Source organism: Octopus sinensis, linkage group LG20 (assembly GCF_006345805.1).
Source record: "Octopus sinensis linkage group LG20, ASM634580v1, whole genome shotgun sequence".
In the NCBI taxonomy this organism is placed as follows: Eukaryota; Metazoa; Mollusca; class Cephalopoda; order Octopoda; family Octopodidae; genus Octopus; species Octopus sinensis.
In genome coordinates this window covers 5920161-5947509 of record NC_043016.1, presented here as the reverse complement: position 1 = coordinate 5947509, position 27349 = coordinate 5920161, and the positions used below count along the sequence as shown (strand labels likewise).

At 38.4% G+C, this 27349-nt stretch overlaps 1 protein-coding gene across 6 annotated transcripts in view; it reads left to right on the top strand.

Moving 5' to 3' along the window:
* LOC115222454 (neurobeachin) overlaps positions 1–27349 on the top strand; it is a 322620-nt gene that overhangs the window by 68666 nt on the left and 226605 nt on the right. For 5 of the 6 annotated variants that reach the window (XM_036511695.1, XM_036511694.1, XM_036511699.1 and 2 more), the window contains exons 18-29: positions 708–805; positions 2313–2405; positions 3638–3746; positions 4534–4615; positions 5356–5479; positions 7583–7775; positions 9976–11035; positions 11084–12395; positions 16166–16319; positions 18745–18925; positions 20605–20777; positions 21072–21179. In XM_036511695.1, coding sequence (XP_036367588.1) covers positions 708–805; positions 2313–2405; positions 3638–3746; positions 4534–4615; positions 5356–5479; positions 7583–7775; positions 9976–11035; positions 11084–12395; positions 16166–16319; positions 18745–18925; positions 20605–20777; positions 21072–21179 — 3687 coding nt within the window. Of the gene's footprint in view, positions 1–707; positions 806–2312; positions 2406–3637; positions 3747–4533; positions 4616–5355; positions 5480–7582; positions 7776–9975; positions 11036–11070; positions 12396–16165; positions 16320–18744; positions 18926–20604; positions 20778–21071; positions 21180–27349 lie in introns of all 6 variants that reach the window. The other variant, XM_036511698.1, reaches the window with a different exon arrangement.

The following is a 27349-nucleotide window of genomic DNA, read 5'->3' as shown; positions in this document are numbered from 1 at the left end:
AGGGCTGAAACGAGTCCAAGATAAAGCCACAAAGATTCACCTTTTGTTGTGCTTGTCACAGTACCCTAACCTTGCGACCATAAAATACAACCCCTTTGATTATTTTGTCATATGGAGTGTGTAGTGTAGGAAGTACCAGGTGCAAACCTCTTGTCCCCATTACAGCTTCATTTTCATTGTTGCAGTGTATAAGAGGTTTATGTAGTGTAATTATGAATGTGCACGGTCTAGTTGTTAAAGTATGTAGCTCATGAGTGATAAGATATGATTTGATTCTTGTTACACTCAGCATAGGCCAAAAACACAATACATTATGTCCTTGAGCAAGACACTTCATTTCACTATAACCCAGTCCACTCCACTGAAAATGAGTGCCAGGGAACAGTTGAGTGTAAACTCTGCAGCCAATTGATGGCACCATGGTGGTAACCCTTGTACTTTCATTTGTCTAAACACCTTAGAAATTTGTATAAGCCCCAACTTAATCCATATGTTGGTTCAAGTCTGTGTTAATGGGAGCTTTTATTGAGTGTTATGCCTTTGGCCTGTTGAGTGTGACTTTCACGGAGTGTGATTTTTGAGTGCGACATCTTCGATGAGTGTGATGTCTGTTGGCTGAGTTGAGTGCAGTATGCACTGTAGAACAAACCCTATATGTATTGGAACAGGATTAATTTTTAATCTGAAATTCTTTCTCTTTCACTCAGGACGACAATTTGATGGATGTTTTAATGCTTTTAGTCACTCTGATGGCACAGCATCCCTCATCAATGGTTCCATCATTTGACAAGAAAAATGGAATAAGGTAAGAATTAAAATTCTTGGAAATATTTTTCTAAAAGTAAACCTAGGGTAATAAGATTTTTTTCTCAAAATGACAGCTGTGTCATTTACCTTTCATCCATTTGGGTTCAGTGAAGTGAAGTTCCTTGTCTCAAACCAGTAACAATGGAAGTGTATCAGTAAGTAGGCTGCAGTTGGTGCAATGTTTAAGTGAAATTAACAGTCTTTGTGTGCTTTTGAATGGCTAATATGTTGTATCTTCTACACTAATTGCTCTACTTTCAACCAACGGCACAGGCGTGGCTAAGTGGTAAGAAGTTTGCTTCGCAACCACATGATTTCTGCTTCAGTTACATTGTGTGGCACCATAAGCAAGTGTTTTCTACTACAGCTGCAGGCCAATCATAGCTTTGTGAGTGGATTTGGTTGATGGAAACTGAAAGAAGCCTATTGCATATATATATATAACAGGTCTGCTTGCGAAGACCTGTTGAAGCAAGTGAAATTGAAATCGATCAAAAATCAATGGAAATTGCAGTTGTGATACCAATGTCGGTGGCACGTAAAAGAACCATCCGAATGTGGCTGTTGCCAGCGCTGCCTCGACTGGCCTCCGTGCCGGTGGCATGTAAAAAGCACCAACCGATCGTGGCCGTTGCCAGCGTTGCCTGGCACCTGTGCCAGTGGCACGTAAAAAGCACCCACTACACTCACGGAGTGGCTGGCGTTAGGAAGGGCATCCAGCTGTAGAAACACTGCCAGATCAGACTGGAGCCTGGTGCAGCCTTCTGGCTTCCCAAACCCCAGTCGAACCGTCCAACCCATGCTAGCATGGAAAGTGGACGTTAAACGATGATGATGATGATGATATATGTATAGAGAGACTTAGTAATTTTAATATTTCTATTATATATATATATATATATATGCGTGTGTATATGTTAGTTGATGTTTGTTTGTTGACATCACACTTTTGTCGTAAACAAGTGTTGTTTTGTTTGCAATCTTCCATGAACACATCTGGTCATGGGAAAATATTTCCTTACTTGGAAGCAAGTGAGGGTATCAGTAAGGGCATTCTGCCTCACAAATTCTGTCCATCCTATTCACGGATGAAGGAATGGACATTAAAAACCCTAAATGACAGGTCTTAGATTTCATCCTTTGGTTGACAAGTGCATTTCAAAAAATGCTGCATATTCCAATTACTTCAACTGAAGTATTGTAACAAAAGGGTCAACAAGTTAGGATGCTGAAAAGTACCTTGACATTTATGTTGGCTTTGTATGTCGTGTGCTTTCGTCAATATAGGAAACATCAGATTAATGTAATTATGAATAGATGAGTTTGAATTTTGTGATACCATAAGCTGATGCTTGATGATCAACAGAAAATTTTGTGTACCAACTCTATAGCTTCTACTAAGTTGGATAGAACCAATCTAGTTTCAACCATAGCTTTTAGCAAGGTAGTAGAAACAATCCAGTTGCGATTATTTTGAAAATTTTGCTATTTATTTACAATTTCAGAACTGTATTCAAACTTTTGGCATCACCAAATGAGCCGCTTCGCATTCAAGCATTGAAGCTTTTGGGTTTCTTCCTGATGCGCAGTACACACAAGTAAGTGTTCCATAAACTTTATTTGGCTCCTTTCAGAATATAATATACAAACGGTGTTTGTTTCATGTTGTGTAATGTTTGCATAGGCTGTGGAGTTAAGCTCATGGTTTTAAGTTCAGTCCTGCACTGTATGGTAGCTTGAGTGCCTTCTACAATAGCCCCAGGCTAACTAACGTATTGTGAATGAATCTGGGAGATGGATGGCAACTGAAAAAAGTTATCTCTCTCTTTCTCTCTCTCTCTCTCTCTCTGTTTGTACCTCCTTGTTCTGTCATAATGTGGCGGTTGTAAGCAAGTGTCACCAGTCTTCTGTGAAAACATGTTCTGATCATGGAGAAATATTAACTTGCTTGGAAACAGGTGAGGGTTGGCATCAGGAAGGGTATCTGGCCATGGAAAATCTGCCTCAGTTAATTCTGTCCTATCCATGCAAGCATGGCAAAGTTGATATTAAATGATAATGATGATGATGGTAATGATGATGTTACCCTGGTTGCTAACCATCACCTGTTTTTCAAGTAAAGGATTTATTCTGAAAATTTTTGAAAGTACAGTGCAAGTAGTTTTAATGCTGAAATCCATGTATGGCATGCAAAGGCATATGTGCAAATGCACATTATCCACACTCTCCAAAACTCACTAGCCTCTCGCCTGCTAGTGTAAAGCTACCCTTTCATGGTTCGTTATCTTGTATTGCAACCTCACTGGTGCTGGTGGCCCAAATATTGCACTCAGTTCATGCTGTAAAGAAGTAGGCTTCAGGAAGGGCATTCATCTATAAAAAACCATACCAATACATACAGTGGATGCAGTCCTTGGATTTGTCCAATCTTGTCAAACTGTTCCATCTTAATTGTACCCTAACCTTATCCACATTTTTCTAATGTGTGTACCCTTATGGCTACTTTACAGCATGAAGCCTGTTTTGCTCTGGCCCCTTCTCTCATACTTTAACTATTCATTTCCTTGCATAAATCACTGACATGGGGTTCATTGTCCTGCAAACTGCATGGTGACCTGACTAGTACTGGTAGCATGGATAAGGCACCCTGTATGTAAAATGGTTGGCTGTAGAAATCATGCCAGAGCAGATACTGGAGCATGTTGCCATCAAACTGTCCAGTCTATGCCAGCATGGAATATGGATGTTAAAAAATGGTGAATAGAACAAATTAGTTAACTGCTATGGACCTAACCCTCCTAAAACCTGATTATTTTCTCGTCTGTTTCAGGCGCAAGTATGATGCAATGAACCCACACAACCTGTTTTCTCTCATCGGAGAAAGACTGATGCTCAACATACACTCCATTACAATAGCCACTTACAATGTTTTGTTTGAGGTAAGTCATTTTAATATTACTTTTATTTGGTTTGTTCTTTGGGTTTTTGTGTGTCTGTGTCTCCTTGTCCTAATATCGATTTCAAATTTTGGCACAAGGCCAGCAGTTTCAGGGTCGAAGGTTAAGTTAAATTGACCCCAGTGCTCAACTGGTACTTCTCATAGGGTGAAGTGTGCTGTCCTAGAACTGTGACAACCTCTATTCGGCCGATAATGAAGGACTTCAACCAGTTATAGAGATCATCTCTTACACCCATTGCAGAGAGTTTCACCATAAGTCTTTTGTGTGGCATAGAATTAAAAGCCTTGGCAAAGTCCAGGTAAACAACATCCACCCAGGATCTGTGATCAGTGATTCGGGTAATATCCTCAAGAAATTCGATGAGTTGATTACAGCAGCTGGAGTTAGGAATAAATTTCACTCTTATTTGAGCTTCTCAATACTGGATACCTTGGTATCATGAGACTAGCTGGAATTATATTTGATTGTATACGATTTGATTATATATGATGGATTTTTCTTTTCTTATTTTCTTTTTTTTTCTGACTCTCTTAACAGTAGAGAAAAGAAGTGAAGAGGTAGAAGCAGGGGGAAATGCAAGCCTCAGAGCACTTAAAATTTTAATTATTCTTTTTTTTATTTTTTAAAATTATGGAAGTGGTGGGGGTCAATAAGATATCAACAATTCCATCAAGGGGTCTATGATGGAAGAAGTTTGCCTGCACCTGTTTACAGCAATTACCATTTATGCAAACAGATTAATGGATTTTGTCTTTGTGTGTTTCAGATATTAACAGAACGTCTTACCTTGGAATACAGCCACGATAAGCATGTCGAACCAGAATCTTATTACAAACTTGAAAATCCAGGTAAGAGGATTCACCTTGCTCTCAAACTAAATTATCATCTTCATCATAGGTGTATATATGGGGCTGTGTCATTAAGAAAATTGCTTCTCAATCACATGGTTTCAGGTTCAGCTCCACTATGCGATACCTTGGCAGGGGTCTGCTACTATAGCCCCTGGCTGACCAAAAGCCTTGTGAGTAAATTTCATAGACAGAAACTGGAAGATCTGTGTGTGTGTGTGTGTGTTATATAAACATATGTGCACTGATGTTATCACCAGCAGCAGAATGTTGGAAATGAACGACACTGCTTGTATGACAGTGACAATCATTTACAGCTATCACGCAATGTCAAAACAAGGTCACACTCACACACATGCACACACACACTCTCACACTCACCCTCTCTCTCTCTCTCTCTCTCTCTCTCTCTATTGGTCACAATGTGCTTTCTTGCATTATTTTAGGTTTTGAATTATACCACACTGCAGTGTATAACATCTGATAGTCTTGGTAATTCAGTGACGTGTGTGTGCATTGGGCTTCTTTCAGTTTACATCTACCAAATCCACTCACAAAACTTTGATTAGTCCAAGTCTTTAGCAGAAGACATTTCTCAAAGTTGCCAGACAGTGGGTTCTAAAGCTGAAACCTTGTGGTTTGGGAAGTAAACTTTATGAATGATTCAAAGTGAATGCTGTACAGGAATTTGAGTGTTAGAAATTCTGAAGTTATGTTTCCTTTTTTTCATTATCTTGCAGCAATTCTCAAAGTTGTCGCAACAATGATTCGACAGTCAAAGCATTCTGCTGAACTAATGGAAGTGAAGAAAATGTTCCTGTCAGATTTGACCATTATGTGTAATAACAACAAAGAAAACAGAAGGTTTGTAATTTTCAGTTTGTCATTTTTATGTATGTGTGTGACACATTACAGGCAGCAAAATTACAAAGTTATTTGAACTAAAGATAAAATTCATCGTTTAAACATCCACTCACTAAATTCTTCATTGTTTTCAAGTTAAAACAAAAGGGTTGTGAATTTCAACAGAAATATAGGAAAATAACCCTTTTGATATCAAACCACCTGGTTCTATGGTACAAACTTCCTGTTTTAAAGTGGTGTTAATTAAAATCTTCCATCAAAATTTTGTTAACTTATGTTCAGTAATAATGACAAATTATTTTACTAAATTTTTATTTTCAAAAATTAATTAAAAGAAAGGAAGTGTATTTAATCTAAAAATATGGTAATAAAAGGATAAACTTTGTAAATTTTCGATCACACATTGCTCATAACTTCTTTAATAAATAGCATAAAAACCTTCTATTGCTTTGGATTAACTAAAGTCTTGTGAGTATGATGATATGAATATACATTGTATAACGGATTGTGGGTAAGGCCAAAACAATGCGAAGTAAATGCAAGGTAAATCACAAGAAAACAAATATGTGAATTAATGTAGACTTACCTTGTATTCAATATTTCGGGGTTATGACCCCAGTTTCAAGAAATAGACGAATGTAAGTCTACATTAATTCACATATTTGTTTTCTTCTGATTTACCTTTTACTTCACATTGTTTTGGCCCTACCCATAATCTTTTATACAATATATTCTACACAATGCTTCATAGTAATTATTCCATTATAATGTGCCAAAATATGACCGCGTGTGTACCGTTGGCGATTTTTGCTCCTCCGTCTTCCCTTCGTTGGATCTTTCCTTTTCCTATGTTTCTAATGAAGAGCTCCGCTCGAAACGTTAAACCCTCCTTCTTTCCTTCTTTCCCGAGCGTCCAATAATACTATACTTGTTCCACGTCCTTGCGTTGTTGTGTTTTCTCTTTGTGTTTTCATGTTTGGATTAACTATATATATATATATATATATCATCTTCACCATCATCATCATCATTTAACGTCATCTCATTCATTTCCAATATTCTGCATAATTATGTCTGGCCATGGGGTAATATTACTTTGCTTGCAAAAAGTCAGAGTTTGCGGCAAGAAGGGCATCAAGCCATAGAAAGCTGCTTCATTGGCCCCTGCAAATGTGAAAAAAATGTATGTCAAAATGAGGATGATGATGATGTACAATGATAATTAATATGTTCATGTACATTCAAACACGGGAAGAGCTTTACCTGCAGAAATGCTCCTGGAAGAAATTGTTATGCATAGACAACCTGTGTTTTCTCACCTGTTGTATCTATGAATGATTCCAATGGATCATGGGATGCATGCGTTTCTGTGTTGTTATGCATCCTCAGCAATGAATGTTCAATCTGTTGTTCACAGCCCTACCAGAATAATAATGGACCAACAATCAGTAAATTGCCCAGCATGTGTAAAGTTGGTCAAGCCCATCATCATTTAACAACCATTATTCCATCTTGGTTTGTGTTGGACAGTTTAATTGGATTCCTATGTCTGTTTTGGCAAGGTTTCTCTGACTTTCCTAATACCAACCACTTTACAGACTGTACTGGCTGCTTTTTCATGGCACCAGCACAAGTGAGGTCACCAAATGACTTGCAAGGCAACACCTCTTGAAGGAGAGTGGCTGCAGAATTGATGTGGTGGCTTTGTGTCAGGTGTCACGTAGTCAAACTATGATAGGACAGGAACAGATGTCTTGTGAAGGAAATATATGGCTACTCAAACATGATGGAAGAAAGCATGGTGAAAATGAGTATTAAAGTATACCCTCAAAATACAAGAAGGTGGATAAAGAGAGATTAGGGACAAAGAATGGAGGATGGCCGCAATTAATTATAGTTGCATGAAGTAGTGTTGAGTAAAATATATGCTTGTATAATGATATTTAACCTGTTCTTGTACATTTGAATATGGGATGACCTTCTGGTATCTGTGTTTCCATAAATTGAAAATTTGGAGTTTGAGCTATTACATACCAATTTTCTAGCCAGCACTGGTAAAACAGTGATCATAATAAAATATTAAAAAAAAAATTTTTTTTACAGAACACTTCTTCAAATGTCCGTTTGGCAAGAATGGCTTTTCAGTATGGCATACATCTACCCAAGGAATCTTGATGAACAAAAAATCACAGACATGGTCATGTCACTCTTCCGAATGCTTCTGCACCATGCTATAAAATTTGAATATGGAGGGTGGCGTGTCTGGGTGGACACCCTTGCAATATTACATTCAAAGGTAGGATTTAAAAATTTTTATTTATATTATTTTCATGCTTGAATTCAAGTCTGTTTTTGCTATTGATAAAGCATCCATGCAGTTAATAAGAGATATACTGATGCAAGTCACAACTAACTGTATTTTGTAGCAGCTGTAAGGGACATAGATAATCATGAAAAACAGAGCTTTAGTTTTCATGTAGCACAGATATAGGCACAGGTATGGTTATAGGTACAGTCTAAAACCAAGAAGTTTGTTTCTCAATCACATGGTTCTCAGTTCAGTCCCATTGTGTGGCACCTTGGGCAAGTATTTTCTATTATAGTCCTCAGCTAATTGAAACCTGCTGAATGGATTTGCTAAATGGAAACTGAACGAAATCCATCATATATATGTGTTTTCCAGTCACCATCATTCAACCCTTTAGCATTCAGATTATTTTGTCAGATGTAATGCTTATTTATACACATTATTTTGAATTAATCATTCATTATCTTGTGCTTATGAGATTTTGATGAGGTAACTTAATTTTTAGAATGATAATGTAGGGTTAGTGTGAGAGGCCAGATCTGACCAGTTTTAACATAGAACAGGTAGAATACTTTTGGCCGGATATGGCCGGTTTGAATGCTAAAGGGTTAAACATCCATTTTTCCATGCTTGCATGGGTCTGACAGAATTTGTTGAGGCAGTTATTCTATAGCCAGATGCCCTTCCTGTCATAAACCCTCGCTTGTTTCCAAAGAAAGTGATATTTCCTCATGGTCAGACATGCTTTTCATGGATGACTGGAACTGAACAACCCCACTTGTATGATGGGGATATTCATTTACAAACTTCACACAATATCAAGGCACGCACACACACACACAAGTATGTATGTATGGGTGTATGTGTTTACAATGTGATTCTTTAATTTAATTTTTCTACTAAATTCACTCACTAGGTTTTGGACCTCCTGGGGCTATAGTAGAAAACACTTGCCTTTGGTGCTACACAGCGGGACTGTATCAGAGGCAACATAATTTGGAAGCAAGCTTCTCAGCCATTAGCCATACTTGTATATGTATATGTATATGTTTGTGTATGTGTATACACACAAATATATATATATATAATATATATATATATATATATAAAATTAAAAAATAGGATAAAATCTTCATAAGAATTTATTTAGTAGGTAGCGTGAAAAACCTTGTAAGAGAAAAAAACCATTAATTTTTCTTTTAAATTTATATATTTATATTAAATAGAGGGCACTATTACACATAGATGCACGCTAGGAGGGACTCTTAAAGTCAAAACTTTATTTTAGTAGTTTTGACTTTAAGAGTCCCTCCTAGCGTGAGGCATCTATGTGTAATAGTGCCCTCTATTTAATATATATATATATATATATATATAAAATAAAATGTGTGTATGTGTGCATATGTTCATATTTTTCTCTTGTGCTCAATGGTTTGTAAACAATGACTTTCTGTCAGTATTATTGCTAAGACAGCTGGTCTTCTTGACATCTCTTGGCCTGTGCAATCTTTGTAAACAAAAGGCTCCTTAAATAGGGTGATTTGTTTCCAGTTCTCCTTGTAATGCATATCTAGGTTGACTTTTGCTCAGTGGACTAGGAGGGTATTTCTTTTTTTAGAGACAAGTGTAGGTTAGCAAGAGTAAGTACATCTGGATCTTTTCGGTTTGAACAGCAGTTTTTTAAAATAATTTCCATGTCATTAAACACTTTTAAACTTGGTATACTGGTAGAATGTGTTTATAAAACATCGTTTTCTCTTGGCTTTATTGAGAAAATTCTATAGTTTGTAAGATATTTGTTGTTTTTTTTCTTCAATTTCTGCAATTTCAACCAATCACTGACGTCTGTTGAGGTAAAAAACATTCTGTGCCGTATGAATATGTCCCTCGTTTAAGAAACAGATTGGGTTTATTTACATTTGTGAAGAAAAAAGATACCAATCCCCCCACCCCTAACCCTAAAAGAGATTGAAATGCAATAGATCGATACTAGGGTAATAATTATGGGTGACAATTTCATATGACACCGCTAGAAAAAACTGCCGTTCAAACCGAAAAGATCCGGACATCTTGCCATGAGAATAACTCCCAAAGTACTCTCTTCAGACCCATACTAGCATCAAAAAGTTGTTAAAATGTTGGTGATAAGGTAATTACAGACTTTCTTTTCTGGTTTTCTCTTTTTTAGGTTGCTTATGAAGACTTCAGATTGCACATGTCAAAAATGTACCAACAGTACGAACGCCAGAGAGTTGAGAACATAGTCGACCCACACGAACGAAAACAACATCCAATTAGCACCATCTCTGGCATTTCAGATGCTGCAGAGAATTATCAGTCTGTGCCACAGTGTTCAGTGAAAATATCTGAAATTTCTGCAAAACCCGACCAAGAGCCTATGAAATCTTTGGAATCTGAACAGAAAACGAAAACCGGTAAATTTCCTGATAAACGAAGGGAAAGCGTTGAGAAAGGTGAAGCTGAGTTGGATGTATCGGAAAAATGCGACAAAGATAAAGAAACAAACAATGCTGAAATAACAGAAAATCAGACAGAATCTCCTATGAAGGAAATCATCGAGGGTGTTGATTCTGGGGAGAAAAAACACCAAGAAAATGAACACACGAAAGATGTAGATGAACCAAAATATGAAGACTATAAAAGTAATCAGCTGGAGAAAGAGGTTGATGAATCGAAAAAATACGAGGAATTTAAAAGCATCAAGGAAATAATTAATACAGTGAAAAATGATGTTTATCTGGAATCGGACGATAATAAAAATGATGGCAGAGACCAGCAATTGGCTGGAGATTCTGGTAAAGAGAAAGCAGAAGATGATGGTATTGAAACTGAAAAAGACAAAGAGGAAAGTGATGGGCAAGAATTAAAAGATAAGAAAGATGATGCTGATGCTGATGGTGATGATATTAATGTAAAAGGAGAGAAAGGAAGTGAAAAGAAAAGTGAACTGGGTGATGGTGTAAAGGAAGTAAGTGTTGAAGAGGATGGGAAGGAAAAAGAAGCCCCTGAAAAGAGTACTGATGATGTGGATGATGATGTTGATGATGGTGTTGTTGCTTCGAAGAAGGAATCATGTTGTGAAGGAGAAGGAGATGAAATAGTTAAAGAGCACAAAGATGTGGTTGAGAGTAAAGAGGGACAAGATGAAGGAGATGAGAAAATTAAAGAAGGAGAAGGAGATGAGAAAATTAAAGGAGAAGGAGATGAGAAAATTAAAGGAGAAGGAGATGAGAATATTAAAGGAGAAGGAGATGAGAAAATGAAAGGAGAAGGAGATGACAAAGAAGAGAAAGAAGTGGAAGAAGAAGGAGAGATGAGAAGTGAAAGAGCAGATGGAAATACGAGTGTTGATGAAGACAATGAAAAAGACACGAAAAATGAAGAAGAAGAAGGAAAAGAAGCAAAAGAAGAAAGTCATAAAACAGCTAGTGATGAAACTAAAGAAGATGTTGATGATGAGGTTAAAATGAATGAAAAAGTGTCATCGGAAGATGAACGTAAGAACGAGCAAGATGTCAGTGATAAGGGTGAAACAGATGCTAATTGTAATGATGGGCGAGGTGACGAGCCTGTCAGCTCAAAGACTGAATCTGAAAGCAAGAATGATACAGAAACTTCATCTGAATCGGATGTTAAACAGCATGAAGCAAGCAGTGGTGGGGTTGACAAGAGTAATGACAAAGATAAAGACACACAAGAAACTGATGAAAGTAAAAATTTAGGAGATGATCAGAATGAAATTGTTGAGGGTGGAGATTTATCTGCACAGGATGAAGAGAATGTAGAAAGCATGGCTGTTAACGAGGGTGCTGGTTATGATGAAGGCAAAGATTCGGTTCCGTATGTATGTGGAGAAGATCAAGGTGTTTATCCACCTGGACTTGGCTATGAAACTCAAGCCGGACCGACAGGTTATTTCACTCGAGATGGCGAAATGATTTATTTGAACCACACCGAAACTGGTGAAATGATTTACCAGACGGAAGATGGACGCATGGTATATCAGTACCCGACGGAAGATGGCCGAATTATCTACCACACCGGTGATGCGGACCCAAAATATGAGGCAGGGAATTTAACAGTTGCTGAAGAAGATGCCAGCAAACCTGTTTATAATATTGATGCTGATAGTACATCAGCCCCTGAAGAAATAACCAACACCACGACACAACATCCTGGCAGTGAAACCCAACCAAATGATAAAGAAAATAAACATTTGTATCCTATGGCCTTATCAGAATCTTCTTCTAGTACTTCAGATGTAAAATCTACTAAATTACCAGCTACGACATCGGCGTCAATGTCTGCAACAGCTACAACAGCAACATCTTATCCCATCGATGAACTCCCTGATAATCAAGACTATCCAACAGACAGTAGCTTACCCTCAGGAGCCAAACCTCGTACCACTTCATCTGGGTCATCCCGGAGAAGTAGCCATGGGACAACTGGAAGTCGACACCTCTTCAGCCCTGGACCAAGAGCACCACCTTTCAGAATTCCTGAATTCCGATGGTCCTACTTACATCAGAAACTGCTCTCTGATCTTTTATTTTCTATTGAGACTGACATTCAAGTCTGGAAGAGGTATGGTGCTATTAAATTTACTCTTCATCTTTTAACATTTATGTTTTACTTGTTTCAGTCAAAGGATTATGGCTATGCCAAGGCACTACTTTGAAGGGGCCTTAGTACACTTGCATCTACTCACCCATTGTTTCTGTTTCTTTATCCCTATTTTCACCTATATTCACTTTGTACCACAATGTCACACCATCACCATATCTCTCTCTCTTTCTCTCTGTCTCTCTATCTGTCTCTCTCTCTGGGAAATCATATATCTCCTCTTCAGCAACTCACCTTTTATCTGTTCTTTCACCTCTTCCAGTATACTCTCCTTAAGGTGGTGAGGTGGCAGGATTGTTACTGTGCCAGGTAAAATGCTTAGCAGTATTTCATTCATCTTTACATTCTGAGTTCGAATTCCACCAAGGTCAACTTCACCTTTCATCCTTTCAAGGTTGAAATAAATAAGTACCAACTGAACACTAGCATTGATTTAATCGACTTATACCTATTTCTTTACTACCCACAAGGGGCTAAACACAGAGAGGACAAACAAGGACAGGCAAAGGGATTAAGTCGATTACATTGACCCCAGTGCGTAACTGGTACTTAATTTATCGACCCCGAAAGGACGAAAGGCAAAGTTGACCTCGGCAGAATTTGAACTCAGAACGTAATGGCAGACGAAATACGGCTACACATTTTGCCCGGCGTGCTGACGTTTCTGCCAGCTCGCTGACTTATACCAGCATCACCTTACTGGTACCTGTGCCGGTGGCATGCGTAAAAGATTTGCGTGAGGTCGTTGCCAGTACTGCCCGACGACTGGCCCTTGTGCTGGTGGCACGTAAAAGCACCCACTACACTCTCGAAGTGGTTGGCGTTTGGAAGGGCATCCAGCTGTAGAAGCTCTGCCAGATCAAGAGTAAAGCCTGGTGCAGCCACCTGATTTGCCAGCCCTCAGTCATTCGTCCAACCCATGCTAGCATGGAAAGTGGACGTTAAACAATGATGATGATGATGCCCTTCCTTAAAATTGCTGGCCTTGCACCAAAATTTGAAACCAATATTATATTCCACTCAGAAGCATCTCTAGTTTTGCAAGTCCTTAGTGATCCCATTAGTGCTGGTCTCCTGACCCTGTCCCTTTTCTCTTCTCTCCTCCCCTCCTTGTTATCCCAACACCTCATCTCTACCATCATGTATTTCCTCTATTGACACTCATACCACTATCATACATTAGCTTCTCAGCACTTGGTGTAAAACCAGATCCCTCAATACCACATTACCCCATGTGGGAAGGCACTTCGTAAGTTCGTAGGCGATCTCTCTGTGACAGTGCTACATTAAAAAGCACTCAATATAAAATAATTAGCTGCATGAAGGGCAACCTGTTGTAGGAAGCAGGCATCAGAGCTCAATATAGTCCATCGTCATAGTTTCTGTTGAACCATCCAGCTCATGCTAGCATGGAAAATGGGTGGTGATGATGATGATTGTGATGATGATGATTGTGATGATGATGAGCTTCTTTCAGTGTCCATTCACCAAATCCATTTACTAGTTTGATCAACCAAATGTGATTGTAGAAGGCACTTGCCCAAAGCACCACATAGTGGGACTGAACCCATAACAATGTGGTTGGGAAGCAAACTTCTTACCACTCTGTCATGCCTGCACCTAATACATAAGCAATGTCGTTTATTTCCAATATTCTAAGGTGGCGAGCTGGCAGAAACGTTAGCATGCCGGGCAAAATGCATAACTGTATTTCGTCTGTTGTTACGTTCCGAGTTCAAATTCTGCCGAGGTCGGCTTTGCCTTTCATCCTCTCAGGGTCGATAAATTAAGTACCAGTTACGCACTGGGGTCGATGTAATCAACTTAATCCCTTTGTCTGTCCTTGTTTGTCCCCTCTGTGTTTAGCCCCTTGTGGGTAGTAAAGAAATATGTTTCCAATATTCTGTGAGAACATAATATCTGGCCATGTGAAAATATTACCTTATTTGGAAATGGATGAATATTGATAACAAGAAGGACATGCAGCTGAAGAAAATCTGCCTCCATAGACTTTATTTCATCCATACATGCACAGAAAAATAGACAGTGATGATGATGATGATGATGATGACGTTTGTGAAATTGGATATTTTAATTTACATTTTGTTGGTGTCAGTGGGCGTTTAGTAATGGCCCTTAGTTTTCATGCTGCATTATGGCAGATTTGTGCTCTTAAAGATCTTGCTGCCATTGTAAATATATTGAGTCATCCCATAAATAATGCAGTTTTTTCAATTACATGAACTAAAAGTCAGAGGGGGATGGGATAAATTACCTGCATCAACTTCCTATAAAAGCAGGTTGTAATTTTACCTTGTACTTATTCTTAGTGCAAGGTTTGAAGAGTGCAGTTCGATTTTAACAGTTATTTTTTCAAAGCTGTAATGGAAGTGACAAAGGAGCATATTCAGCATAGTTTGCTTTATAATTTCATTAAACGCAACAGTGCAACGGAAAGTGCAAGGAATATTATTGCAGTATTTGGGGATCGGACAATAAGCATAAGCCAATATCAATGGTAGTTCCAGAAATTCCGATCCGGAAACTACAGCCTAGAGGACAAGCTTTGTCCTGGGAGATCTGTAGAACTTAACAAGGATGTCCTGCCTACCCTGGTGGAACAAAATCCCATTGTAACTATTGAGGAACTAGCAGAGAAGCTTGGATTTGGTCACTCAACCATTCATCGACACCTGCATGCCATCGGAAAAGTCAGCAAATTGGGTCAATGGGTTCCACACAAACTTCCTGAGTCTAATTGCTCACAGAGAGTGAATGTGTGCTCTTCTTTGCTGACACGTCTCACAAATGAACCTTTTTTGGACCGAATGTTGACAGGTGATGAGAAATGGGTTCTCTGTAAATATGTCAAGTGCCAAAGACAGCGAGTAGTGAAAGTAGAGAAACATTGGCACCCCAGGCTAATGAAGGTCTTCACTTCTATGTAACATCAAAGACCCATTATTGTCTTCATTTTAATGTCCACTTTCCATGCTTGAGTGAATGAGACAGAATCTGTTGAGGCAGAGTTTTTATGGCCTGATGTCCTCCTGTCACCAATGTTCATCTGCTTCCAAGCAAGGTAATATTTCTGGATCTTTTCGGTTTAACTGGCAGTTTTTAAAAATAATTTCCACGTAACTAAAAAATTTTAAACTTCGTATACTGGTAGAATGTGTTTATAAAACATCTTTTTCTCTTGGCTTTATTCAGAAAATTCTATAGTTTGTAAGATATTTGTTGTTTTTTTTCTTCAATTTCTGCAATTTCAACCAATCAATGACATCTATTGAGGTGAAAACATTCTGTGCCGTATGAATATGTCCCTCGTTTAAGAAACAGATTGGGTTTATTTACATTTCTGAAGAAAAAAAAATATACCTTTCCCCCAACCTTTAATCCTAACCATAACCCTAACTAAACCTAACTCTAATCCTAAAACAGATTGAAATACAATAGATCGATATTAGGGTAATAATTATGGGTGACAATTTCATATGACACCGCTAGAAAAAACTGCCGTTCAAACTGAAAAGATCCATATTTCTTTATAACCAAACATATTTTTTATGGAAGACTGGAAATATACAAAATGCTTATTATTCAGCCATTGCATAAGGGTACACACATCTCTCTCTCTGTCTCTCCCTTTTCCCTCTCACATACATGTAGAACTGGAAAGGCATATAGAAAAGAGAATCAACCAACTTATTGTATGTTCTTTATTTCAGTCATAGCACACGAGCTGTCGTTGATTTTGTCAACTCTGGAGAGAACCACATATACATCGTAAACGTGACACACATGATCTCGCAACTTGCTGATAACCTGATAATGTCATGTGGAGGACTTTTGCCTCTCTTAGCCGCAGCCACTTCACCAAATGTATGTCAAAATGATTATTCTTTTTTCTTTTGCTACTTTGTCTAAATACCTGTTTCTTAAGTGCAGCAACTATGGCACACACAAACACATGCACACACACACATACAGACATGCATACACACATTCATACACACAAACACACATGAACATACAGATATATACAAGCGTATGCATGTGTGTGCATGTGTGTGTGTATGTATAAATATATTAAATTTTAAGTATATAATTATATTCAAAAAATTGATTTTACTGATATGGTCATTTTTTTATATGCTAGCCACTGATATAATAATTTTAATGATTATATCCTCAATTTATATATATATATATATATACAACCTACCTATGCACCCAGCCATGTTTGATTCTCTGTCCCGGTACTACTAGTGAACAGTGATCCCAGTGTGTGCACATGCGTAGTCGCGCATCTGCGCTAGCTAGTCATGACTAGTTGATCCTACAACGACCACCTAGCAAAGTAAATAGAACACAAAATAAATAATTTTTGATAAACAAAGTAAATAAAACACAAAAACACAAAGTAAGGATCGACTAGTCATGACTAGTGCGCATGCGCGACTACGTGTGTGCGTGCACCGGGACCACTGTTCGCTAGTAGTACCTCTGTCCCTATTCTCTCTCGTTATCCATCTTCTTGTACTCTGAGAGTACAGCCTGACTCCTCACTACCGTCATCCTTTCTTGCTGGGTAGCCATGCATCTCCACTTTAGCAAGATATCTGTTCCTGTCCCTCCGTCATGTTTTAACCCCTCAACATTTGGCACAGTGCCACCTCCTTTGTTTGTGCACCTCACTTTATCAAGGGGTCTTGTCTTGTAAGTTATTTGGTAAGTTTACTAGTGCTGGTGCCATGCAAATAGTCTTCAGTACACTCTTTTAAGTGACATTAGGAAGGGCATCCAGCCATGTAAATTTTGTGAAAGCAGATATTGCAGCCCTCTGGTTAGTTGGACCCTATCAAACCATTCAACCCATGCTGGCCTGGAATATGAAAGTTAAATGCTGCTGATGATGTGTATGTTTGTATGTATGCATGTGTGTATAACTGTGTCTCCTTGTCTTGACAATGTATGATGGTTGTATAAGTAGAAGCAGTGTCATTCACTTCCACTATTTTGTGAAAACATGTCTGGTCATGGGGTTATATTAACCCGTTTAGAAAAAGGTAAAGATAGGTGACAGGAAGGGCAAATTGACTGTTGAAGATCTGCCACAATAAATTCAATCCAACCTCTGCAAGCGTAGAGAAGTGGATAAATGATGATGATGATGATCTGTGCTATAAATTCTCCTTCTCCTTGGAACAAATTTCTTTTGTCATCCATCTTAACATTCTCAGTATTATACCTCTTGTCCATTGGGGGGGGGGCCCTTTCCTCTGATCACCCTCTCATATTTACCTTTGACTGCCTCATTCCATCACATGAAATCTCGTACAATACATTATTTTACGATTGCATTTGGTAGACTGAAACTGAAAGAAGTGTGTGTGTGTCTCCTTGTCTTGACATTGCATCATCATCATCATCAACATTTAGCATCTGCTTTCCATGCTAGCATGGGTTAGACGGTTCAACTGGGGTCTGGTAAGCCAGGAGGCTGCATCAGGCCCAGTCTGATCTGGCAGTGTTTCTACGGCTGGATGCCCTTCCTAACGCCAACCACTCCATGAGTGTAGTGGGTGCTTTTTACGTGTCACCCGCACAGGTGCCAGACAGAGCTGGCAAACGGCCACGAACGGATGGTGCTTTTACGTGCCACCGGCACGGGGGCCAGGCGAGGCTGGCAACGGCCACAAACAGATGGTGCTATGTGCCACCGGCACGGGGGCCAGGCGAGGCTGGCAACGGACACGAACGGATGGTGCTTTTACGTGCCACCGGCACGGAGGCCACTCGGGGCGGCACTGGCAACGGCCACGATCGGATGGTTCGCTTAACCACAGCTGCAATTTCCATTGATGTTGATCGACTTCGATTTTGGTTCTGCTTTCTGATATCTGATTTGATTTGGTTTGATTTTGATTTGATGATAGTTGTAAATGAGTAGTAGGAGGAGAAAAGGGAATAGGGGGTTAAAGGGGAGGTTGAGAGGAGGGGTGAAAAGCAGAGGATGAGGTGGTGATGGTGGTGGTGGTAGTGGAAGAGGAGGAGGCGGATGACGACAACGATGACGTAACGCTTTCAAAACGGAGTTGGCTGTCATTTTATATTACAAAGACTTAAAACAAACAAGCAAAAAAAAAAAAAGTTTGCAATAACCTGATCACAAGAAAAGATTCTGTAAACATTTAATTAACAAAACCCATTTTTAGGTTCTATCATTTACATTAAAAAAAAATAACAGCTTGTATAAATTTGTATTGATTGTTTTTGTTTTTAACTATGTAACTTATATTTCTAGGGAGAACTGGATATTCTTGAACCAAACCAAGGCTTAAGTATCGAGCAGGCTGTTTCCATTCTACAAAGAATTATGAATATGACCGACATCGTCGTTTTCACTAGCTCCACAAACTTCTCTGAACTGGAACAAGAGAAAAACATGCCGCCCGGTGGAATTTTGAGGCAGTGTTTACGTTTGGGTAAGTCTGCACCTCTTCTCTACTTTTCCTTCTCTCTGCAGTTAGAAACATTTCTGCCCTTGTGATTTGCATTATCAGACGTTTTATTGGCAATAAGCGTTTCACAGTGACTGAGACCTTTGGAAATATGCCGTGTGTGAGAAGACCCGGCAAGCCAAATGAAACCATAATCTCATGGCCTATGCCAGGGGCGTAACCAGCCCACTTATGCGTACCTTTTCCTTCTTTGGACACTAAAACTCTGCTTGCGAAGACCTGTTGAGGCAAGTGAAATCAATCAAAATCAAAATCAAATTCGATGACTGGTGTCCGTGCTAGGAGGATGCAAAGAGCACCATATGAGTGTGATCGTTGCCAGAGCAGCCAACTGGCTTTCATGCCAGTGGCACTTAAAGGGCATCATTCGAGCGTGATCGTTACCAGCGTCGCCTTACTGGCACTTGTGCCCATGCTAGTAGGGTGCCAAGAGCACCATCCGAGCGTGATCGTTGCCAGAGCAGCCAACTGGCTTCCGTGATCGCCACCAATGTTACCTTACTGGCACCTGTGCTGGTGGCATGTGTAAAAGGATTTGAGCGAGGTCGTTGCCAGTTCTGCCTGACTGGCCCTGTGTCGATGGCACATAAAAAGCACCCACTACACTCTTGGAGTGGTTGGCGTTAGGAAGGGCATCCAGGTATAGAAACTCTGCCAGATCAAGATTGAAGCCCTGGTGCAGCCATCTGGTTCGCCAGCCCTCAGTCAAAATCGTCCAACCCATGCTAGCATGGAAAGCGGATGTTAAACGATGATGATGATGATGATGAAAGAAAGCAGAGATGTAGTTGTGTTATTCAGAAATTTGCTTCTTAAATACTTATTTTGGGTTTCTGTCCCATTGCATGACACCTTGGGCAAGTGTCTTTGCTACAGCCTCAGGTTAACCAATGATTTATGATTGGATTTGGTAGACTGAAACTGAAAGAAGTGTGTGTGTCTCCCTGTCTTGACATTGCATGATAGTTGTAAATGAGTATCACTGTCATATAAGCAGTGTCATTCATTCCCCAAATACTGTGAAAATCTGTCTGGCCATGGGGATGATTATCTTGATTCAAAGCATATCTGATTGTGGGTAAGAGGAAGGTCACACAGTCATAGAAAGCCCACCTCTGTAAATTCTAATCAACCTCTGCAATGGTGGGAAAGTAGATGTTAAAATAACGACGTTGATGATGACAGAATAACTAATTACATTTAGCAAAAGTCCTTTCTGCAATTCTGCCAATTTTCACAATAATATGGCCACAAGAAAAGACACTAAGCATTGCAACAAACAAATTGATTTTTAGGTATTCTTTTCTACTCTAGGCACAAGGCCTGAAATTTTGGGGGAGAGGTGCCAGTTGATCAGATCAACCCCAGTACGCAACTGGTACTTAATTTATCAACCCCAAAAGATGAAAGGCAAAGTCGACCTCAGCAGAATTTGAACTCAGAACATAAAGACAGACGAAATACTGCTAAGCATTTTGCCCGGCATGCTAATGTTTCTTCCAGCTTGCCGCCTTTACATTTTTAGGTATTTTCTGCATAATTAATAAAGGGCTGAGATTTTTGCTTAGAAGCATAACAAGTTAAGACTCAAGAAAAAAAATTTGAACTCTAATAATAATACTTTGTTTTTCTTCTCTTTCCAGTATGCACTGCTACAGTAAGAAATTGCCTTGAATGTAAACACCGCTATACTCCAAAGACACCTGTGACAGATCCATCTCCAACACAGCCTTCTCAATGGCAAAACACAAAGTCAACAAATGGTAGCATTGATCCCATACAATCACTAATAGGTGGATCCCACCCTTCTCCAAAGGTGAACTTTAATTTCTGCATTGAATTAACCCTTTAGCATTTAAACCAACCACACGTGGCCTAAGTATTCTACCAATTTAATGTTAAAACTGGACAGATCTGGCATTTCACACCATATTACAATGTCATTCTAAAAGTAAAACCATCACACCATTGAAATCTCAAAACTATGAGATAATACATAAATAATTCAAAACGATGTGAATATAATAAGCATTAATTGGACAGAATGTTAATCTGAATGCTAAAGGGTTAAATATGTTAATTAAATACTGTCTTAATTTGTTCATTACAGAATATTGTTGAGAATTTAGGGGGACAAACTACACCTATAAAGGATGCTGAAAAATTACTTCAAGACATGGACATCACTCGCCTCAGAGCTGTTGTATACAGAGATATGGTATGTATATAGAATTTTGATTTTTTTAAAAACAAATAACACAAACATATATAGAGAGAAGCTTCACTTTCATTATTGTCATTATCATTTTTATACTGATGTTCACTTTTCCATGTATGCAGGGATCAGAATGGAATCAGTTGACACACATTTTCTATGGCTGGATGCCCATCCTGTCACAAACCCTCACCTGTTTCCAAGCAAGATAATATTTCATCATGACCAGACAGGACTATAATCCTCCTCCTCCTCCTCATCATCATCATCTGCTTCTTCTTCTTCTTCTTGTCTACTTTTCCATGTTTGCATGGGCCTATTGGCTCAAGACACACTTTAAGTAACATTTAGCTCAAAATCTGGATGTGTGATTAAGAAGTTTGATTCATAATCACATGGCTTTGGGTTCAGTCCCGCTGTGTGGCACCTTGGGCAAGTGTCATCTACTACAGCCAGACCAACTAAAGAAGCCTATTGTGTGTGTATGTAAATTTTGAGTATTCAAACGAATCAGGTATTCAAATAGAAAAAGCATCAAGGGAGAGTCATGGATAATGTACCTATGTACCAACAATGTATACACATAAAATACTTATTAAAGTAGATACTAAAATCATCCTGCTATCATACTTTAACCTTTCATCACCCTGCTATCATACTTTAACCTTTCATCATCCTGCTATCATATTTTAACCTTTCATCACCCTGCTATCATACTTTAACCTTTCATAACCCTGCTATCATACTTTAACCTTTCATCACCCTGCTATCATACTTCAACCTTTCATCATCCTGCTATCATACTTCAACCTTTCATCATCCTGCTATCATACTTTAACCTTTCATCACCCTGCTATCATACTTCAACCTTTCATCATCCTGCTATCATACTTTAACCTTTCATCACCCTGCTATCATACTTCAACCTTTCATCATCCTGCTATCATACTTTAACCTTTCATCATCCTGCAATCATACTTTAACCTTTCATCACCCTGCTATCATACTTCAACCTTTCATCATCCTGCTATCATACTTTAACCTTTCATCATCCTGCTATCATACTTTAACCTTTCATCACCCTGCTATCATACTTCAACCTTTCATTACCCTGCTATCATACTTTAACCTTTCATCACCCTGCTATCATATTTTAACCTTTCATCACCCTGCTATCATATTTTAACCTTTCATCACCCTGCTATCATATTTTAACCTTTCATCATCCAGCTATCATACTTTAACCTTTCATCACCCTGCTATCATACTTCAACCTTTCATCATCCTGCTATCATACTTTAACCTTTCATTACCCTGCTATCATACTTCAACCTTTCATCATCCTGCTATCATACTTTAACCTTTCATCATCCTGCAATCATACTTTAACCTTTCATCACCCTGCTATCATATTTTAACCTTTCATCAACCTGCTATCATATTTTAACCTTTCATCACCCTGCTATCATATTTTAACCTTTCATCATCCTGCTATCATACTTTAACCTTTCATTACCCTGCTATCATACTTTAACCTTTCATCATCCTGCTATCATACTTTATCCTTTCATCACCCTGCTATCATACTTCAACCTTTCATCATCCTGCTATCATACTTTAACCTTTCATCACCCTGCTATCATACTTCAACCTTTCATCACCCTGCTATCATACTTAAACCTTTCATCATCCTGCTATCATACTTTAACCTTTCATCATCCTGCTATCATACTTAAACTTTCATCACCCTGCTATCATACTTTAACCTTTCATCACCCTGCTATCATACTTTACCTCTCATCACCTGCATCATACTTTAACCTTTCATCATCCTGCTATCATACTTTAACCTTTCATCACCTGCTATCATACTTTAACCTTTCATCATCCTGCTATCATACTTCAACCTTTCATCATCCTGCTATCATACTTCAACCTTTCATCATCCTGCTATCATACTTTAACCTTTCATCATCCTGCAATCATACTTTAACCTTTCATCACCCTGCTATCATACTTTAACCATTCATCACCCTGCTATCATACTTTAACCTTTCATCACCCTGCTATCATACTTTAACCTTTCATCACCCTGCTATCATACTTTAACCTTTCATCACCCTGCTATCATACTTTAACCTTTCATCCCCCTGCTATCATACTTTAACCTTTCATCACCCTGCTATCATACTTTAACCTTTCATCATCCTGCTATCATATTTTAACCTTTCATCACCCTGCTATCATACTTTAACCTTTCATCACCTGCTATCATACTTAACCTTTCATCACCCTGCTATCATACTTCAACCTTTCATCATCCTGCTATCATACTTCAACCTTTCATCATCCTGCTATCATACTTTAACCTTTCATCATCCTGCTATCATACTTTAACCTTTCATCACCCTGCTATCATACTTTAACTTTCATCACCCTGCTATCATACTTCAACCTTTCATCATCCTGCTATCATACTTTAACCTTTCATCACCCTGCTATCATACTTCAACCTTTCATCATCCTGCTATCATACTTTAACCTTTCATCATCCTGCAATCATACTTTAACCTTTCATCACCCTGCTATCATACTTCAACCTTTCATCATCCTGCTATCATACTTTAACCTTTCATCATCCTGCTATCATACTTTAACCTTTCATCACCCTGCTATCATACTTCAACCTTTCATTACCCTGCTATCATACTTTAACCTTTCATCACCCTGCTATCATATTTTAACCTTTCATCACCCTGCTATCATATTTTAACCTTTCATCACCCTGCTATCATATTTTAACCTTTCATCATCCAGCTATCATACTTAACCTTTCATCACCCTGCTATCATACTTCAACCTTCATCATCCTGCTATCATACTTTAACCTTTCATTACCCTGCTATCATACTTCAACTTTCATCATCCTGCTATCATACTTTAACCTTTCATCATCCTGCAATCATACTTTAACCTTTCATCACCCTGCTATCATATTTTAACCTTTCATCACCCTGCTATCATATTTTAACCTTTCATCACCCTGCTATCATATTTTAACCTTTCATCATCCTGCTATCATACTTTAACCTTTCATTACCCTGCTATCATACTTTAACCTTTCATCATCCTGCTATCATACTTTATCCTTTCATCACCCTGCTATCATACTTCAACCTTTCATCATCTGCTATCATACTTTAACCTTTCATCACCCTGCTATCATACTTCAACCTTTCATCACCCTGCTATCATACTTAAACCTTTCATCATCCTGCTATCATACTTTAACCTTTCATCATCCTGCTATCATACTTAAACCTTTCATCACCCTGCTATCATACTTTAACCTTTCATCACCCTGCTATCATACTTTAACCTCTCATCACCCTGCTATCATACTTTAACCTTTCATCATCCTGCTATCATACTTCAACCTTTCATCATCCTGCTATCATACTTCAACCTTTCATCATCCTGCTATCATACTTTAACCTTTCATCATCCTGCAATCATACTTTAACCTTTCATCACCCTGCTATCATACTTTAACCATTCATCACCCTGCTATCATACTTTAACCTTTCATCACCCTGCTATCATACTTTAACCTTTCATCACCCTGCTATCATACTTTACCTTCATCACCCTGCTATCATACTTTAACCTTTCATCCCCCTGCTATCATACTTTAACCTTTCATCACCCTGCTATCATACTTTAACCTTTCATCATCCTGCTATCATATTTTAACCTTTCATCACCCTGCTATCATACTTTAACCTTTCATCACCCTGCTATCATACTTTAACCTTTCATCACCCTGCTATCATACTTCAACCTTTCATCATCCTGCTATCATACTTCAACCTTTCATCATCCTGCTATCATACTTTAACCTTTCATCATCCTGCTATCATACTTTAACCTTTCATCACCCTGCTATCATACTTTAACCTTTCATCACCCTGCTATCATACTTCAACCTTTCATCATCCTGCTATCATACTTTAACCTTTCATCACCCTGCTATCATACTTCAACCTTTCATCATCCTGCTATCATACTTTAACCTTTCATCATCCTGCAATCATACTTTAACCTTTCATCACCCTGCTATCATACTTCAACCTTTCATCATCCTGCTATCATACTTTAACCTTTCATCATCCTGCTATCATACTTTAACCTTTCATCACCCTGCTATCATACTTCAACCTTTCATTACCCTGCTATCATACTTTAACCTTTCATCACCCTGCTATCATATTTTAACCTTTCATCACCCTGCTATCATATTTTAACCTTTCATCACCCTGCTATCATATTTTAACCTTTCATCATCCAGCTATCATACTTTAACCTTTCATCACCCTGCTATCATACTTCAACCTTTCATCACCCTGCTATCATACTTTAACCTTTCATCATCCTGCTATCATACTTTAACCTTTCATCACCCTGCTATCATACTTTAACCTTTCATCATCCTGCTATCATACTTCAACCTTTCATCATCCTGCTATCATACTTCAACCTTTCATCATCATCTGCTATCATACTTTAACCTTTCATCATCCTGCAATCATACTTTAACCTTTCATCACCCTGCTATCATACTTAACCTTTCATCACCCTGCTATCATACTTTAACCTTTCATCACCCTGCTATCATACTTAACCTTTCATCACCCTGCTATCATACTTTAACCTTTCATCACCCTGCTATCATACTTTAACCTTTCATCCCCTGCTATCATACTTTAAACTTTCATATCCTGCTATCATACTTTAACCTTTCATCATCCTGCTATCATACTTTAACCTTTCATCATCCTGCTATCATATTTTAACCTTTCATCACCCTGCTATCATACTTTAACCTTTCATCATCCTGCTATCATATTTTAACCTTTCATCATCCTGCTATCATACTTTAACCTTTCATCATCCTGCTATCATACTTTAACCTTTCATCATCCTGCTATCATACTTTAACCTTTCATCATCCTGCTATCATACTTTAACCTTTCATCACCCTGCTATCATACTTTAACCTTTCATCACCCTGCTATCATACTTCAACCTTTCATCATCCTGCTATCATACTTTAACCTTTCATCACCCTGCTATCATACTTAAACCTTTCATCACCCTGCTATCATACTTTAACCTTTCATCACCCTGCTATCATACTTTAACCTCTCATCACCCTGCTATCATACTTTAACCTTTCATTATCCTGCTATCATACTTTAACCTTTCATCACCCTGCTATCATACTTTAACCTTTCATCATCCTGCTATCATACTTCAACCTTTCATCATCCTGCTATCATACTTCAACCTTTCATCATCCTGCTATCATACTTTAACCTTTCATCATCCTGCAATCATACTTTAACCTTTCATCACCCTTCTATCATACTTTAACCTTTCATCACCCTGCTATCATACTTTAACCTTTCATCACCCTGCTATCATACTTTAACCTTTCATCACCCTGCTATCATACTTTAACCTTTCATCACCCTGCTATCATACTTTAACCTTTCATCCCCCTGCTATCATACTTTAACCTTTCATCATCCTGCTATCATACTTTAACCTTTCATCAACCTACTATCATACTTTAACCTTTCATCATCCTGCTATCATACTTTAAACTTTCATCACCTGCTATCATACTTCAACCTTCATCACCCTGCTATCATATTTTAACCTTTCATCACCCTGATATCATATTTTAACCTTTCATCATCCTGCTATCATACTTTAACCTTTCATCATCCTGCTATCATACTTAACCTTTCATCACCTGCATCATATTTTAACCTTTCATCACCTGCTATCATACTTAACCTTTCATCATCCTGCTATCATACTTTAACCTTTCATCACCCTGCTATCATACTTTAACCTTTATCATCCTGCTATCATACTTCAACCTTTCATCACCCTGCTATCATACTTCAACCTTTCATCATCTGCTATATACTTTAACCTTTCATCATCCTGCTATCATACTTCAACCTTTCATCACCCTGCTATCATACTTTAACTTCATCATCCTGCAATCATACTTTAACCTTTCATCATCCTGCTATCATACTTCAACCTTTCATCACCCTGCTATCATACTTCAACCTTTCATCATCCTGCTATCATACTTT